The sequence below is a fragment of the Pseudopodoces humilis genome, chromosome 16 (assembly GCF_049639895.1).
Source record: "Pseudopodoces humilis isolate 2021_Gansu_Grassland_sample_001 chromosome 16, ASM4963989v1, whole genome shotgun sequence".
Classification (NCBI taxonomy): Eukaryota; Metazoa; Chordata; class Aves; order Passeriformes; family Paridae; genus Pseudopodoces; species Pseudopodoces humilis.
In genome coordinates, this window is record NC_142215.1 from 1,032,373 (window position 1) to 1,050,010 (window position 17,638).

Sequence of the window (17,638 nt, forward strand, 5' to 3'; positions counted from 1 at the left end):
GGAGCCTCCCGAGGGAAATCCCGGGAAAGCTCCGGAGGGGAGGGACGGATCCAGCCGGGAATAAATCCCAAACCCCGCTCCCGGATCCCGCCCATCCCGCTTTTCCAGCTCTTTCTCCCTTTTCCCGCCGGGAATTGTGTTCCTGTCAGATCCAGCTGGAGCCGATCCCGAATTCCGCCCGTCAGGAACAGCCGGGAATGCCATTTCCAGCCTCTGGCTCTCGATTCCCAGCGGGAATCCCGGCTCGGGGTTGCCATGGGAATGGCAGGAGCGGCTCCGGACGGAAAACATTCCCGATTCCCGCCGGGAATAACGGCCGGGATAACCTGGATGGAAGCCGGCCTTTTCCCGGGATCTCCCGCTTCATCCCGGGGTTTCCTCCCGCCTTTTCCCACCGTATCCAGGTGCATCCATTGGGAAAAAACTGGGAATTCTCCGGCTCCCAGCGGGATTTGGGGCTCCAAGGGTTGGGAATTCCAGGTGGGAATGTTGGGAATGGGGGCCTTGGGATGGGAGCTCCATTCCCTCCCGACTTTTCCTTGGATTCCGCGGGATTTGCTCTCTCTGGGGAATCCCAATTCCCGCATTTCCCCGGATCCCGTGGGATTTCCCCATTCCCAGAGGAACTGAATCCCTTTCCATCCCTGGTTTTATGGGAATCGCCCTCAATTCCCAACTTTTCCTGGAATTCCGAAGGACTTCCTCACCCTCAGCCCCGTTTTCCACAGGGAACCACCTCCCACTCCCAACTTTTCCTCGGATTCCGCGGGATTCTCCCGCTCTCAGCAGTTCCGGGAAATCCTGGAAAGGCGGGAAACTCAACATTCCCGTGGGAAAATCCCTGGGAAAAAGAGCAGGAATGGGAAAAATTCCCAAAAGGAACAACCGGGAGCGGAATCCCTGGAAAAGCAGCCAGGAAAAACCCTCTGGATCCATCCCAGCGGGCCGGGATCGGAGCAGAATTCCCAGATTTTCCTTTCCATGGGAATCCTCTCCCAGTTTTTGGGAGCAGCTCCGTGGATCCCACGGATTCCCCTCCAGGAAATTCCTTGGAATTCTGCCATTCCCACTCTTCCCGTTTCTCACCTCACTTCCAAGACTGTTTTTATCCTGATTTTTCCTGGAATTCCCTGGAAGTTTTCATCCCCAAAATTGGCTTTTCCCGGTTTTTTTTTTTCCCCCCTCCTTGATTTTCCCACGAATTTTCCACGGATCCGGGGATTTTTTTCCCGTTTTTCACCCACCCCCCTTCACGGATTTCTGCCAGGAAAAATTCCCAGAAATCCAGGATTTTCCAGCCTTTCCCACGTGTGAAGTGATTGGATTTTTATTCCCAAAAAAACCCGGTGGATTCTGCTTCAAATTTATTCCATTCCCAAAGTTCTGAAGGATTATCCCGGAATTCCTTGGATTTTTTAACTCATCCGGAACTTTTGGGGGGATTTTATCCAAAATTCTCCCACCAATCCAGGCCAATGAAGCGGGAAAATCTTGGAATATTCCGTGGGAAAAAGCAGGAATGTTCCAATTATCCCAGCAATTTTCCCAGGAAAAAGAAAATAAATTCAAGAATAATAATTAAAAAAAAAAAAACAACAAACTGGGAAAACTTTCCCAGAGAATTTTAGGGAATTTTGGAGCCATCCCAAATTTTTTAACAGAATTCCCATGGAATTTGCAGGGGGGGGATCCTGGGAAAAGGAAGGGAAAAAAATTCCTGGGGAAATAAATGAGGGAAAACCCCACAAATTCCATGAAAAATTCCCGGTAAAAAACAATCCCAGAAAATGGAAAATTCCTGGAAAAATAAACAAGGAAAAATGCTCAAATTCCATGAAGAATTCCCGGTAAAAACCAATCCCAGAAATTGGAAATTCCTGGTAAAAATTAACAAGGAAAAAGAAAAAAAACCTCCAGAAATTCCTGTTAAAAATTAACAGGGAAAAATTCCGAATTCCCGGTAAAAACCCCACAAATTCCATTAAAAATTCCCGATAAAAACAAGGAAAAAAACCCCCTCAAATTCCTGCTCCAAACCAACCCCAAAAATCCCAAATTCCTGCTGGAAACAAACAAGGAAAAATCCCAAAAATTCCCATTCCAAACCCAACCCCGCAAATCCCAAATTCCAAGGAAAAAAAAACCAAGCAGGAAAAAACCAAAAAATCCCCGGGAATAAAAAAACACAGCGGGAAAATTCCAACCTGGAATAAAAAAAAAAAATCTCCCAATTTATTCCCAAGATTCTAATTCCCGAGGTTTTGTTTTTTAATTCCCAAACTCTTGGAATACAAATGGCGTCAGGAGCAGCTTTAAACACGGAATTTTCCCTTGGAATTGGGAATGAATTCCCTCGGGAACGAAAGGAAAAGGGAATTTTTTTTTGCACCTTCCCATCCACGTTTTTCTTTGGGAAGAAACATCCCCAAAAACCAAAGGAAAAATCCAGCTCTGGATTCCCAGGAATTCCTTTCAAATCCCAGCATTTTTTGTTGTTTTTTTTCCCCACGAGAAAAGTCTTTTTCCAAAGGTTTTCGGCAGCTCTGGGAGCAGAAATTCCATGAAAAATTCCCAAAGATTCGGCGCAGGAGCCTCTGGACACGCCTGGAAAGGAGAAATTCCAACAGAGCTCAGCCAAAATTCCGCCTCATTCCCAAATCCCAAACCTTTCCCAAAGTTTGGAACGTGAATTCCAACCCAGGATTTCTCAGCCAATCCCGAAATTCCACCGGAAATCCCCAAACCGTCCCCAAAATTCCCAACTTTCTGCAGGTTTCCTTGTGCTTCAATTGGAATTTTTACCTGGAGTTGGATCCAGCTTTTCCCATCCCATTCCCAAGGTGATTCCCGCTGTTTGCGGCCGCATTCCCGGAATTTTTCCATGCTTATGGCTCAGCCTCCAACTCCATCCCGCCCTGTGGATCAATTTTCTAAGGATTTGCAGCATTCCCTGGATGTTTTCCTTGGGATTTGCCAGCCCTGCTTTCCAGGGAAAGCTGCAGGCGAAGCGGGAAGGGATAAACGGGAATTTTCCAGGGAATCCAAGCTTGTCTTACCTGATGGCAACTCTTTGGGAATCCTCAAATCCTTGGAAAAGAGCAGCTCTGGGATTGGATCCTCATCCCGGAAAAGGAGCCGGGAGCGGGGAACGCTCTGGGATGGGAAGGAGCGTGAAGCTCATCCCATTATTCCGTGGCCTGGGATCATTCCCGCTCTCCCAGGCTGCTCCAAGCTGACCTTGGACATTCCAGGATCCACAGATATCCCTGGAATTCCACCCCAGCCTCTCTTTTTACGGTGGGAAGAATGTATCCCGTCAGTTCAAAATTCCGAGAAAAAATCCCAGAAGTTCCTGTGAAAAATAAATCCCATCAGTTCAAGATTCCTGGGAAAAATCCCACGAATTCCTGTGAAAATCCTGCGGATTCCAGCCCTGATCCCAATCCCAGCCCTCCTGCAGCTCCTCCAGGAAAAGGCTCTGAGGATTCCCTGGATCCTTCCCTTCTCCAGCATTCCCAGCCTGGCTCCATCCCCATTCCGCTGCTCCGGGAGTTTCCCGTTTTCCTTCCAAATTCCTGGGATTTGCCTCGGGAAGGACCTCAAACCCATCCACTTCCAATCCACCTTGGCCATTCCAGGGATCCAGGGGCAGGCCTGGCTTCTCTGGGAATTCCTTCCCGATATCCCACCCATCGCTGCTCTCCTCCAGCCCCAATCCATCCCCCCTGTCCTGGCACTCCAAGGAAAGGATTCCTTCCCGTTTTTCCCGGGAGCTGAAGGATTCCCGTCCTTGGCTCTGCTGCCGAGCCCGAGTCCCTCAGGGCCTGCCGGGGGAGCCTCATTCCTTTACTTTTCCTTCTATTTCCTTTCCTTTCCCCTCAATTTCCTTTTTCCTTTCCGTTCCGTTCTTTCCCTTCTCTGAGCGCGGCCAGGCCGCTCCCGCTGCCTCCCAGCCCCGCTTCCTCCGGCCCCGTTCCGATTCCCTCAGCCCCGTTCCGCTTCCCTCGGCACCGTTCCGCTGTCCCCGGCCCCGTTCCGGTGCCCTCAGCCCCGTTCCGCTTCCCCCGGCCCCGTTCCGCCGTCCCCGTTCCGGTTCCGCTACCCCCGGCCCCTGTGGCCTCAGCGCCGCTCCCGCTGCCCTCAGCGCCGCCGCCCCTCCCTCGCTCCGCCCGCCGCTCGCGCTCCGCCCGCCCCCCGCCGCCGGGGCCCGCGCCATTGCCCGCGCCATTGCCGTGCCTCGCTCCGCACCTTTCCCTCCCTCCTGGCTGCTCGGCCCCGGCCGGGCGGCTCCGCTTCGGCCGCCGCTGCCCGGCCTGGCACTTCCCGCGGGCTGCGGCGGTCGCAGCGCGCAGCGCGCCCCGCTCCCGGCGCGGCGGAGCCGCGCTCGTTCCGTCCCCATCGGGCGGCAGCGCGGAATGAGCCAGGGCTCGGCGCCGGGCTGTCCCCCTGGCCGGCACAGCCGCTCCCCCATTGGCTTCCGCCGCGCCTCGCGCCGCTGATTGGCCGAGACGCGGCGGCGACGCGCTGCGATTGGCCGACGTTGCCGTCAATCCCGGCGGAGCCCCCGGAGCGCCCGCCCCCGCGGTTATCAGGTTAGTGCGCGCCGCGGTGCTGCGCTCGGGCTTCCGAGCGGCGCTGGGCGAGCCCGAGTCCCTCCGCGCCCCGCGATCGGGGGGCTCTGCACGGGGTCACTGCGCCAGCCGAGCCGCGCACCCTCCGCGCCTCCCGCCAGCCACGGACATGGACATGAAGAAAAGGATCCACTTAGAGCTGCGGAACAGGACGCCCTCAGATGTAAGCAATGCAATGCCAAAAAAAAAAAAAAAAAAAAAAATTAACGCTAATAACGCTAATGATGAGAATAATAAAAAGGCATCCCACGGTTTATTTATTTTTTTTTTAATTTTTTTTTTTTTTTTTTTTTTGGCGGGGTGGAGCGTGCCAGGTGTTGGCGGGGCCGCTGCTGCCCTTGAGGTGCCTACCTGTGTGTGTGGGGGGCCGGAGCCCCGCTCCGGGGGCAGCTCCGGGGAGCTCCGGGGGCTCCCCGGGGCCGCTCCTGCCCGTGCCGGGCTGCGATGCCCTCGCAGAGGGGCTGGCCGTGCATGAAATAAAAAATAAGTTGCTCGCTGCTCTCTCTCTCGGCGTGTTTAGTTGGCAAATATTTGTGCAGGGTGCTGGGCTAGGGAGAGGCAGGCAGGGACCGCGAGTGAGTTGCGAATGGTTTAGTTTAAAGTGCGTCTTCATTTCTTTGCAGTGTTCAGGCAAGAGAGACTGGGGAGCCATATTTGTAACTTTGTAGTCCTCATGAACGCGCCCTTTCTCTCTCTCTCTCTCTCTCACTCTCTCCAGATGCTGAGAAGATAAAAGGAAAGAATTTTCAAACCGACGCTTAGCGTTGGTCGGGTTTGCTTTGGGCTTTTTTTTTTTTTCCTCTTGTTGTTGTTTTTTTTTTTTTGGTTTTTTTTTTTCATTATTTATTTTGCGGGCGATGGGGCATCGCCGCCGGTAGAGCGAGCGTTGAATAATAATCCTAACGATCGTAAGGATGATAATAATAATAAAAAAAAATTAATAATATTGGAAGAAATCAACGCACTCTCCACCCCCTCCATCCCCACATACACACGCACAAAAAGGGCTGGATGTGTGTGCGTGTTTTTCCTTCTTCCCCCTTTTCCCCCCCTTCCTTCCCCCGGGGCCGGACTTCAGGTTGTTGTTCCGCGTCTGGCGGAATAAGCGGGGGACGGCGAAAAACTTTGGCAGGACAAAAAAAAAAACAAAACAACCCCATCCCTAAAAACCCCCAACAAAACCCCCCAAACGAGCAAGAAAATAAGCGGGCTGGCGGCAAAATAAGGGAAAAATAGAAAAATTACCCCCCCCCCAAAAAAAAAGAGTGGGCGGGAGGCGGCCGGGGGCAGGCGGGGCGCGGAGCCGCGGCGGGGAAGCCCCTTCCCCTCATCCCCCCCTGGCCCCGCCGGGCCCTCAGCGCTGCCCGGGGAGGCTTCACCGAGCCCCGGCCCCGCGAGCCGCCGGAGGCTGCGGGAAGGGGAGAGCGGAGGGCGAACGTACCTCAGCGGGCAGCGCCCGGGGCAGCGCGGCGGGACTCGGCGGCCGAGCGGAGCGCGGTGTGTGTGTGTGTGTGTGCTCCGAGGGAGAGTGAGGGGGGGGACAAAGGCGGGCGCGGAGCGGCGGAAGCTGCGCTTTGGAGTTTCAAAAACTCCTGAGCGAGCAGGAGGAGGAAGAAGAGGACGGCGAGAGGGAGGGCGGGGGACTCAACGCGGTAGAACCGCCAAGGCCGAGGGGGAGCTCCGTGAGGCGAAGGGGAGCGCAAGTAGGACGCGGCGCCATGTTCTGTGGTCCCCCCCCCCTCCACACCCCCCGCCTCCCCCCCACGGCCGCCGCCTCCTCCTCCTCCTCCTCCCGCCGCTGCCTCGGCCGCGGGCGGCCCCGCGGGGCCGTGAGGGAGCCCCGCTGGCGCCGAGGCTGAGGCGCTGCGGAGCTTGCGGCGGAGCCCTCCCGACATGACGGGCAGCGCTGCCATTTTGTCGCCGGCCGCGAGGCGGGAGGAGATTTCGTGAGGGTAAAAAAAAATTAAAATAGGAAAAAGAATAAGAAAAAGGGTTTTTTTGGTTTTATTTTTTAATAATGAGGGTTTTATTAAAATTTTTCCGGAGCTACGGAAGGCGGTTCCCCCCCCCGGTGAGGAGCGCGGAATGCGCCTCCTTCCTGGGCAGGGCCCTGTAGGGAGGCAGCGTTGGGCTCGGGAAGTGTTTTCCTCTTTTTCATCCTTTTTTTTTTTCCTTCTTTTTCCTTGATTTCTTTTTCATGTTTTTTTCCCTTTTTTTTTCCCAAGAGTTTTCTATTCTTGCTCGTTTTTTGCCCTCGTTTCGCCTCACCGCCCTCATCGCTGCGAGGTTTTTTCCCCCCATTTGAAACGCTCTTTTAAAAACATCCTCCAAAGGCATAAACTTCATTTTTCCCTCTTTTCCGTGCTCGGATTTTGTACTGTTTCCGCTCGCTTTTGCTTCAAATAAAAAAGTTGGGAAAACTCGGAGCTGGAAAGAGTTCCCTGCTCCTCAGGGCTGGGAATGGGCAGCAGGGAGCTGGAAAATCGGGATAATTTCACCTTTCACCGCTTGCTTTTCCCTGGAATTGTCAGGGAATTCGGTGCTTTGATCCCCTTCCCCCCTCAGAGTGTTCTAAATCCCAATTTCCAAGATTTTTAAGCGGAGAGCTGGTAATTCCAGTTGGGAGTGTTGTTGTGTTCCGAGCTGTGTGCACGTGGTTTTTTTTAGGGAATGAAGTTTGTGGGATGAATTTTGTTCCTTTCAAATATTCCAGGAAAATCCTGCTAATTCCACCCCCTGGGATTGGGATGTGGCAGGAATATCGATGCCAAAGTCGTTTATTCCTGGATTTCGGGAAGTTTTGGGTGGGCAGGATGAATTTGGGAATTGTCTCCCTTAATTTTGAATGTTTGTCCTTACTATTTCCCAATTTGATGTGGAATATCGAGAAATCCTGGGAAAATCCCTCAGAGTTTTGGGAATTCCCTTCAATTCTGTGCTGCTTCTTGATTTCTCCTGAAATCAGGATGAAATCCTTGGGTGTGGATGGGATTTTGTGCTTTTTCCTGAGTTTCTTCGGGATATTTTCCACTTGGATCTCCAGTTTTTCCATGGAATTCTGGGCTTTTCCATCAGATAATCCCAGAAAGTCACATCCCGATTAATAAAACATCCTGAAAACATCTGCAGGTGGATTCTGTGGAGAAGTTTCTTCCTCAGTCTCATTTTTGCTGTTTCATTTTTAAATTCCACCCCCCCCCCTTTTTTTTTTCTTTCCATTAATTCAGTCTCTTCAGGAAAAATGTGGATTTAGTGCTGGAAAATCAGGAATTTTTGGATGTTCTGGCAGTTTTTTTCCCACTTTTTATCCTGTTAAATATGATTAAAATTAGGCTGAAAATTTGATTTAAAGCAGGGAAGAAATTCCTTGATCACCCCCAAATTCCATCAGAACATTTGGAATTTCCCAAAAAAAAAAGGGAATTCTCAAGAGGCAGAAACTGAATCCAACGGAATGCCAAAAAAAATGGGAAAAACAGCGGAAGGAAAAAGGTTTTTTTTAAATCCATTTTTAATTTTAAAGGGAATTTTCCACGGATTTTTCCAATGTTTCTCTCTGGAATTAAAATTTTCAGGTGGAAAAAAACCAAAAAGGAGACCCAGGAATGGGAATATTGGGAATTTTAAAGCCGGGATTGGGAGGAATAAAAATCAGTTTGCTCCATGGTGGAATTCCCATGGATTGGAGGGGAGGAGAGGAGGAAAAGGAGGATTAAGAAGGAATCTTCCTGAAATTCCTTTGGAATTTTAACTGGGATCTTCTCCCAGGGAACAGGGATGGGATGAGCTGGAATGCCAGGGAGGCTCAGGTGGGACAGCAGCTGGAATTTTTTCATGGAAAAGGTGGATAAACATTGGAAAAGGCAGCCCTGGTGGAATTCCTGGGAGTTTCCAAGGAATTCCTTGGAATTCCTGGGACCAGGCACAGCTCAATCCTGGATGGCTTTTCCAACCTCAGGGATCATCCCGGAATGCCGGAAACGGAAATTCTTGGCGGGGTTTTCCATGGAAGTTGCGGCGGAGGAGGAATTCCAGTCGGAATTTTGGGGAAGCCTGGACGGGTTTGGAGCTTCCCGGGGTGGGAATTTGGTGTTCCTGGGAAAGGTTCAATCCCGGAAAGGTTGGATTGATGGCTGCATTCCGTTGGTTTTCCTGAGCGTTTCCCAAGGATTCTCAGATTCCAGGTTGGAATTCCAGTCGGATGAGCTGGTGTGAAAGAGGCGGGAAGGGAGCATTCCCAAGGATCCTGGTTTCCCTCGGGAATCCCGGATTCCCGCCAAAGGGACCAGGATTGCTTGGATAGGGGGAATTCCCATAAACCGGAGCTTGGAGAAATCCCAGAGAATTCCTGGCGGTGCCGATGGAATTCTGCTCCCAATCCCGGTCTCCGCATTAATCCCACCCAGGCCCTGCCGTGGGATTCTCTAGGACGATTCCCTGGATTTCCATGGAATTTGGCTGCTGGATTTCCCGGGAATCGGGTTCCGTGGCCGTTTTTTCCCTGCTCCTGGATTTTTGGGATTCTCTTCCCAGCACATTCCCAGCTGGAGATGCTGCTGGATAACTGCCTGGGAATCAACTCATCCCATCTCGGCCATTCCCAGTGGGAATCCTGTATTCCCAGGGAAGTGCAATCCTGGACAGGCGCTGGGATTGGGTCGGTGGCTGGTGGTGTTTTCCAAGGATTCTGGGATTCCTGGTTGGAATTCCAGTTGGATGTGCTGCTGGGAAAGTGGCGGGGACAGAGCATTCCCAAGGATCCTCAGGAATCAGTCTATTCCATCCCATTCCCAGCCCTCGAGGGCTCCGTATCCCAAATCCTGCTGGGGTTGGAATTCCATCCACTCTTTATCCCAGGGCAGAAAAAGGATGGAAAACCATGGGAATTCTCCCTACCCTGTGGAATCGGGTCCTGCTCCAGGTCAGCTCTGTGTTCCTGAGCAGCAGCAGCAGCTGAGGATCCCCCTGGAACGGGAATCATCCCATGGAACGGGAATCCCATGGAATGGGAATCCCCGGTGGCCGCTGGCCATGGCACCTGCTGCCCTCCCTGCCCTGGGCAGAATTCCAAGGGCTCTGGAAAACCTGGAAGAGCTCTGGAGCTCCGGCCAAGTGGACCCAGAGCAGCTGCCAGGAGGTTTTCCATGGAATCCTTCCCTGCTTTCCACTGGGATGGCTCGGAGAGCTTGGAATTGCAGCTGGAATTTCAGTGATGAGTTCTTCAACGAGCTCCTCGAGCTTGGGGATTTTTGGGATGATCCCGGAGCAGGGATTGGCTCATCAGAGCCTTCGGAGAGGCTCCACTAATCCCGGGATTGAGGAGGGGAAGCTCATCCAAGCTTTTGCCGGCCTGGTCGCGTTCCAGGTGGGATCGGAATGGGAAATTCAGGGAATTTCTCACCTCCTGTTGGAATTTTGAGGGAGAGAAATCCTTGGAAAAGTTCCCTGTTAGAGGTGCTGAGAAAAGCGATGGCCTCTCCTCCCAAGGCTTCTCCTCCTTGGAATTCTGAGATTTTATGGAAGGCAGAGAGCTGTGGGGTGCTGGGAAAAATCCCACAAATCCAGCTCCTCCTCCTTTGGCACACCCGGATTTCCTTGGGGACTCCTAGGACGTGGAGCCTGGGAGTCCCGGAATTTTGTTGGGAATGCCGTCGTTTCCAGGGATTCAGGGAGTTCACACCGACACGACGTCGCTCTTGGGAAGGGTTGGGAACGCCCTCCGCTCTTCCCAAATATCTCTGAACTCATCCAAGCTTTCCAAAGGCGGCCTCTTGGATTCCAGGAGCTTTCTCCATGGATTTGTTGGATTTGCCCGGTGCTGGAAGCAGGGAAGGAGGGAATGTGGCACTTGTGCACCAAAATTCCTGAAAAGCGGGCAGGAAACAGCCTTCCTGAAAAAATTCCAGGGAGAGGTTGAAACGGGGTGATCCTTGAAGTCCCTTCCAACCCAAAACATTCCAAAATTAAAAAAAAATGCAAATTAAAAGGGGAAAAAAGGCGGTTGGGCCTCTGGCCGTCGTGCTCCAGGGTTTTCCTTCGGATCCAAGACTATTCCCAGCTTTTCCATAAATTTCCGTTCTACACCCGAGGGAATTTTTGTCCAATTCACTGTTTTTTTTGTCCAGTTCCTGGTTTTCCATGCGGAGGGAGGATGGAGGGATGGATATCCCACCTCCCGGATCAGGGCTGGAGCTGTTTCTCCCTCCCTTCCCTCCATTCCCAAATTATTTTGGGAATTTTCCCTCACACGAGGGGAAAAATCCTCTTTATTCATCCCCACATGGATCCTCCGGAGAATCCTGATAATTAAACACCATTGAGGGAAAAAATCCACGAATTTTCCGCCTAAATTTCAACCCAATGAATGATTTGGGAATTTATTTTGGGAATTTTATGGGCTTTTTCCTTCACATGAGGGGGAAAAATTTTATTTATCCCCAAATGGATCATCTGATAATTAAACATTGATGAGGGAAAAGACCCATGAATTTTCCACCTAAATTTCAACCCAACGAGTGATTTGGGAATTTATTTTGGGAATTTTGGGGGGCTTTTTCCCTCACATGAGGGGGGAAAAAATCCTCTTTATTTATCCCCACATGGATCCTTGGGAGAATCCTGATAACTAAACACCGTTGAGAGAAAAGAGACACGTATTTTCCTTGGTTTTGGGTGGTTTTCTATCTAAATTTCAACCCAACGAGCGATTTGGGAATTTATTTGGGGAATTTTGTGGCTTTTCCCCTCAGCGTGTGGTATCAGGGCTGGAGCTGTTTGTCCCTCAGCGTCACCTCTGTGCCCTTTCCCTCCCTCCCCGCTCCCCTCAGCTCCCACAATTCCTGTGAGGAATTCCCAAATTCCCGTGAGGCAAACCGCACCTGGAGCTTCCCGCTGAGGATCCCGAGCCCTCCTGGCTCCGTGTCCGGGGCTGCTGGGATGAGATGGCGGAGCAGGGATGAGGATAAGGAGGATTCGCCTCCATTGCCATTTTCCCGCCTTTTTTGTTTTGGCGGGAACTCTGTGGCGTGTGTGGGGAACGTGAGGGGAAAAAACTCTTTCTTTATCCCAAATGGATCCTCTGGTAACTAAACACCGCTGAGAGAAAAGATCCATGAAATTTCCACCTAAATTTCAACCCCAGTGAGTAATTTGGGAATTTATTTTGGGAATTTTATGGGCTTTTTCCCCTTCACACAAGGGGAAAAATCTCATTTATCCCCAGTTGAATCCTCTGGAGAATCCTCATAACTAAACACCACTGAAGGAGAAGATCCACAAATTTTCCACCTAAATTTCAATCCAACGAATGATTTGGGAATTTATTTTGGGAATTTTGGGGGTTTTTTTCCCCTCAGCCTGTGGGATCAGGAGCGCTGCCTCCATCTTGGCTTTCTTCTCCTCACGACCCCATACTCCCGCCTTTTTCCACTGGAAACCTCCCGATTCTCGCTAATTCCTCGGAATTCCTTACCTTTTTTCCCTGGATTTCTTCCCTTTGCAGGTGAAAGAGCTCGTTCTGGACAACTGCCGGTCGTACGAAGGGAAAATCGAGGGCCTCACGGATGAGTTTGAGGAGCTGGAATTCCTCAGCACAATCAACGTCGGCTTAACCTCAGTCGCAAACTTACCAAAGTTAAACAAACTTAAGAAGGTAAATCCCTCCTTTTCCCCAGAGCCAAAATCCCTCCTTTCCCCTTTTTCCCCTGCGGAAAAGCGGCTGGAATGGATCCAACGGGATTTTTGAGGATGTTTTTGGGCCTTTGCAGCTCGAGCTGAGCGACAACAGAATCTCAGGAGGCCTGGAAGTGTTGGCAGAGAAGTGTCCGAACCTCACGCACCTAAACCTAAGCGGCAACAAAATTAAAGATCTCGGGACAATAGAACCTCTGGTGAGTCGGGATTGCTCCAAGGAATGGGATTTGTCCCCTTCCAAACCCTTGGAATTTTTTTTCTCTAGCCCGGTTTGCTCCAAGCCTGGCTTTGGGCACTTCCAGGGAATGTCGCTCCTGGAATGTGTGTCAGACCCTCCCCTCATTCCTTCCCAAAATCCCAGCTAATCCTGGGATCCAGGCCACATCCCGTATCCCAGGGAATTTGTTTCGCTGCCAGGAATGGGATTCATCCTATTCCAAATCATTGGAATTCCTTTCTCTAGCCCGGTTTGCTCCAAGCCCTGCTTTGGGCGCTTCCAGGGAATGTCGCTCCTGGAATCTGTGCCAGACCCTCCCCTCATTCCTTCCCAAAATCCCAGCTAATCCCAAAATCCCAAATCCCTGCTCCCGTTCCCGGTGAGCCGCTGCTTCCCTCTAGTGGCTGCCGGGCCGGGCTCCCCCATTCCCGGCGGGAATCACCGCAGCTTCCCAGGATTCCGCGGGCTCGGGATCCACCTCCAGCCACAATAATTCCCATGAAAACCCTTCCAGGAGTTCCTTCCTGGATCTCCTGTCCCGCAGCACACGGAAAAGGCGGAGCTGCTCCCAGCTCTCCCAGTTTTCCCATTTCCAGGCCTTTTTCCACGTTAAAGGGAAGGATTCCCTAAGAGTCGATCGTATCCATGGAAAAACACAAATCCTTGTATTTTCCCAGAAAAAGTTGGAAAACCTGAAGAGCTTAGACCTGTTCAACTGCGAGGTGACCAACCTGAACGACTACCGGGAAAACGTGTTCAAGCTGCTGCCGCAGCTCACCTACCTGGACGGATACGACCGCGACGACAAGGAGGCGCCCGACTCCGACGCCGAGGGATACGTGGAGGGGCTGGAGGAGGAGGAGGAGGAGGAGGATGGTACGGGAATGGTGGGGAGGGAGGGAATGGGGGAATAGGGGAATGGGGGAGGGATGGGATGAGGGGAGGGGTGAGGGAATGAGGTGAGGGATGAGGAAATAAAGGGATGAGGGAATGAAGGGATGAGGGGAGGGATGATGAGAAGGAGTGAGGGATGAGGGAAGGGATGAGGAAATGAAGGAATGAGGAAAGGGATGAGGGAAGGGGATGAGGAATGAGGGAGTGAAGGGATGAGGGGAGGGATGACAGGAAGGAGTGAGGGAATGACGGAAAGGAATGAGGGGATGAGAAGGGGAGGGAAGAGGGAAGAGATGAGGAATAAGGGAAGGGATGAGGGGAAGGAATGAGGGATGAGGGAATGAAGGGATGAGGGAATGAAGGGATAAGTGGAAGGAATGAGGAATGAGGGAAGGGATGAGGGAATGAAGGAATGAGGGAAGGGATGAGGGAATGAGAGGGGAGGGGAGGGAAGAGGAAAGAGTTGAGGAACGGGAAGGGATGTGGGGAAGGAATGAGGCAATGAGGGGAGGAATGTGGGAATTGAGGGGAGGGATGAGGGGAAGGAGCTCGGCATCCTCAGGGAATCAGGGAATGAGGGAATGAGGGGAAGGATTTTGGTGTCCCGAAGGAATGAAGGGAAGGGAAGGGAAGGGAAGGGAAGGGAAGGGAAGGGAAGGGAAGGGAAGGGAAGGGAAGGGAAGGGAAGGGAAGGGAAGGGAAGGGAAGGGAAGGGAAGGGAAGGATGTCGGGAAGGGAAGGGAAGGATGTCGGGAAGGGCGGGAAGGAGCTGGGCAGGGCCTGAGGGAACAACGTGCTCAGTTTTATCCCTAGTGAAAGAGCGGGATGAGAAGGAAGCGCCGGATTCCGACGCCGAGGGCTACGTGGAGGGGCTGGACGACGAGGAGGAGGATGAGGATGGTACGTGGGATGTTCCCCATGGAATTCCCAATCCCCAAGGAATGATGGGAGGAGGTGGAAGGGCCCGGAAAATCCTGATCCTGAATCTGGGATCAGGAATGACGGGAACGAGGATGAGCGGATGTGGTGGGAATTGTGGGAATCCTCATGGAAAAGCGGGAATTAGGGAGCTGCTCCCTGAGGGAAGGAGCAGCCTGGAATTCCAGGGAATTCCAGAGAATTCCCTGTTCCCTGGCTGCCCCTGGAGCCATCCCAGGACGAGGATCCGGCCAATCCCAGGGAATTTGCTGGATTCTCCCATGGCAGCGGCACAGCAGAAAAGCTGGATGTGCACTTTTCCCGGGAATGCTGAGCGGGGACTCTGGGAAGGTTCCCAAAAACCCCCGAACACATGGAAAACGCTCCAGGGCTTCGGCACTTCCCGGATTTCTGCTGGATTTGAGAGTTTTATTTTGGGAATCCCCAAAAAAGTTGGAATTTTGCATGGGATTCCCCAGCTCCCAAGTCCTTGGGAACAGCGGGAAGCGGAGCAGCCGGAGCATTCCCAGAGCTCCCAACAATCTTGCCAATCCCTGAGGAATTCTCGGCTGGGATTCCCAGGATTTGGGTGGAGTTAGGAAGGAAAGCTGGAGTTTTTCCATGGATTTTGTTTTTCCAGAGGAGGAATACGATGACGACGCTCAGGTAGTGGAGGATGAGGAGGATGAGGAGGAGGAGGAGGAAGGGGAGGAGGAGGATGTGAGCGGAGAGGAGGAGGTGAGCCTTGGAATTCTGGCCGGGAAGGAAATCCGGGATTGGAGGAATTGTGGGATTTGCTTTGGGCTGGGGCAGGTGAAGTCTGGGATGGGGGGAAAAATGGGATTGAGGGGGGAAAATGGGATTGAGGGGGGAAAATGGGATTGAGGGGGGAAAATGGGATTGAGGGGAAAAATGGGATTGACGGGGAAAATGGGATTGAGGGGAAAAATGGGATTGAGGAAAAATGGGATTGAGGGGAAATGGGAATGGGGAAAAATGGGATTGATGGGGGAAAATGGGATTGGAGGAAGGAGAAGGGGATGGGAGCGGGAATTGGGATTCTGGGAAGTTTTCCCTCCCCCCGGCCCCTCCGGAATGTTCCCGAGCCCCTCAGGATTTATCCCAAAGGCTCCGGATAAATCCGGCTCTTCCCGCTCCTGCCGATCCCTGTCCGGTGGGGGAAACTTGGGAATGGCACATTCCCATTTTCCCAGCTCGGGATTCCTGGGGATTTCAGAGCCAGCTAGTCCATAAAAACCGGGAATGCTGGGGATTCCATAAAATCGGGAATGCTGGGAATTCCATAAAAACTGGGAATTCCATAGAAAACAGGAATGCTGGGATTCCCGTAAATCGGGAACGCTGGGAATTCCCTTAAAACTGGGAATGCTGGGAATTCCCTAAAAACCGGGAACAGCGGGAAGCGGCTCCTCGCTGAGGACATTCCAAGGACTGTCCCCTCCTTGGTGACCGGGATCATCGGGAAAGCTCCCGCTCCCATCCCGAGCTCATCCCGCTTTTCCGGGAATTCCAGGAGGACGAGGAAGGCTACAACGACGGCGAGGTGGACGACGAGGAGGACGAGGAGGAGCCCGGTACGGCCCCGATCCCGCTTTTCCCACGGAAAAACCGCCGGAATTCCGCGGAATTCCCGGCCAAGCGGGCTGGGGATAACGGGAATTGTTTCCTTTTCCCAGAGGAAGAGCGGGGCCAGAAGAGGAAACGAGAGCCGGAGGATGAGGGGGACGAGGACGACTGAGCGGCTTTTCCCCGGAAAAACAAAATTCCCTCTTGTGATTTGACTGTTTTTATCCCGGAATTCCCCCTTTTCCCACTCCCGACCCTTTGGATTTTCCTTTTCTTTTCCTGGTTTTTTTTTTTTGGTTTTTTTTTCCGGATTGTAACGTTGCCGTGGGAACCGAGCGGGAGCAGCCGGGGTGGGAAGGGAATAAAATCCTATTTTTACTGCCGCTCCTCCTCCGATTCTTTGGGAATTTTTATTTTTTATTTTTATTTTTATTTTTATTTTTGCTTTTCCCTCGGATCCTTTTCCTTGAATCCCTGGAACCTGCGAGATTCCGGTGGGAAATCCAGCCGGGAATTCTCGGAGCGGAGCTCGGACGTCTCGGAAGCGAAACCAGGAGAGAAAACCCAGCCGAAATCCACGGAGCAGCCGGGATTTTCCCGCCTCCGCCATTCCCAAATCCGCGTTTTTTTTCGGGAATGGCTCCTCCCTGGGGTGGCCATGCTGCCTTGCTCCATGGTTTTTTTTTTTTTGGGAATGCTGCCATTTCCAGCCCCTTTTCCCAACTTTGGGAATTCCCTCTTTGTAAATAGCGACCAAACCTTGGGGTTGTTTATTGGTTTTTTTGGGAATGTCGGATTTTTCGGGATGGCGATCCCTGCGTGTTGTGTGTTCCCGGTTTTCCTTTCCTTTGGGATGGGAATTTTTGGGTTTTTAGGGAATTTTTTTTTTATTTTATTATTTTTGGGGGTTTTTTTGGGGGGGTTTTTAGGGGAAATTTTGGGAATTTTTGGTGGCAGCCAAATCCCTGGAAATGGCAGGCATGGAAAAAAAAAAAATGGGAATCTTTATAAAAAAAATACCCCAAATTCCCAAATTTCCCGACTTTGGAATAAACCAACTCCTCCCCCCTTTCCCAATCAGCTCCCTCTGGAATTTCCACCCCTAATCCAGGAAAAAAACCCGCTTGGAAAATCCCAATTTTTCCACCCAGAAAGCCGGGAATTCCAGGAGAAATGCCTGAAATTCCATGGAAATTCCTGAAAATTCGATTTTCTTACCTTGGGGGAGACAAAAAACCCAGAAAATCCTCGGGGACTGTCCAGATCCCACGGGAAAAATCCCTTTGGAAGTGACTCGGATTTCCTAGGAAAGCTTCCGTGTGTAGAAATCCAGCGGCTCCAGGATTTTTTTTTTGGGAATTTGGGGGCCCGGCAGAGCCACCTTTGGAGTTTTTGTCTGTTTGGCTTTGAGGAATTTCAATAAAGCTTTTGATACAAATCCCGCCTCTGGAATTCTTTCCGGGAAAAAGCAAGGAATGGCGGCCCTGGAAAAGCGGGAATTCCCAGATTTTTAGCACCTTTGGCTCCCTAAAAAACAAGGAATGGCAACCCTGGAAAAGCGGGAATTCCCAGATTTTTCTAGGACCATAAAAAGAAGGAATTGTGGCTCTGGAAAAGTGGGAATTCCCAGATTTTTATCCCCTTTGCCTCCCTGAAATCCTTTGGATGAAGCCCAGGGCGAGGTTGGGGGTGAGTGAAG

General features: G+C 51.8%; 1 protein-coding gene and 1 long non-coding RNA gene across 3 annotated transcripts; one reads left to right on the forward strand and one right to left on the reverse strand.

Annotated features, from left to right (window-relative positions):
• Positions 1–1,351: 1,351 nt before the first annotated feature.
• Positions 1,352–6,368, reverse strand: LOC106628113 (uncharacterized). The gene is made up of 5 exons (XR_015773955.1): positions 6,073–6,368; positions 4,983–5,352; positions 3,057–3,352; positions 2,803–2,915; positions 1,352–2,604 (listed from the first exon to the last, which is right to left on the reverse strand). It is a non-coding gene; the product is annotated as an uncharacterized LOC106628113 (long non-coding RNA).
• ANP32A (acidic nuclear phosphoprotein 32 family member A) lies at positions 4,599–17,377 on the forward strand. Of its 2 annotated transcripts, none has more exons than XM_005521661.3 (8): positions 4,599–4,794; positions 12,133–12,282; positions 12,398–12,520; positions 13,218–13,416; positions 14,236–14,334; positions 14,993–15,090; positions 15,887–15,947; positions 16,050–17,377. In XM_005521661.3, exons 1-8 carry the CDS (start codon positions 4,741–4,743, stop codon positions 16,109–16,111), a joined length of 846 nt encoding a protein of 281 aa, XP_005521718.2. In that variant the 5' UTR covers positions 4,599–4,740; the 3' UTR covers positions 16,112–17,377. The 2 variants fall into 2 exon arrangements, with proteins under 2 accessions (XP_005521718.2, XP_005521715.1); XM_005521658.3 differs by having other exon boundaries at positions 14,248–14,334.
• The last annotated feature ends 261 nt before the right edge of the window (positions 17,378–17,638 follow it).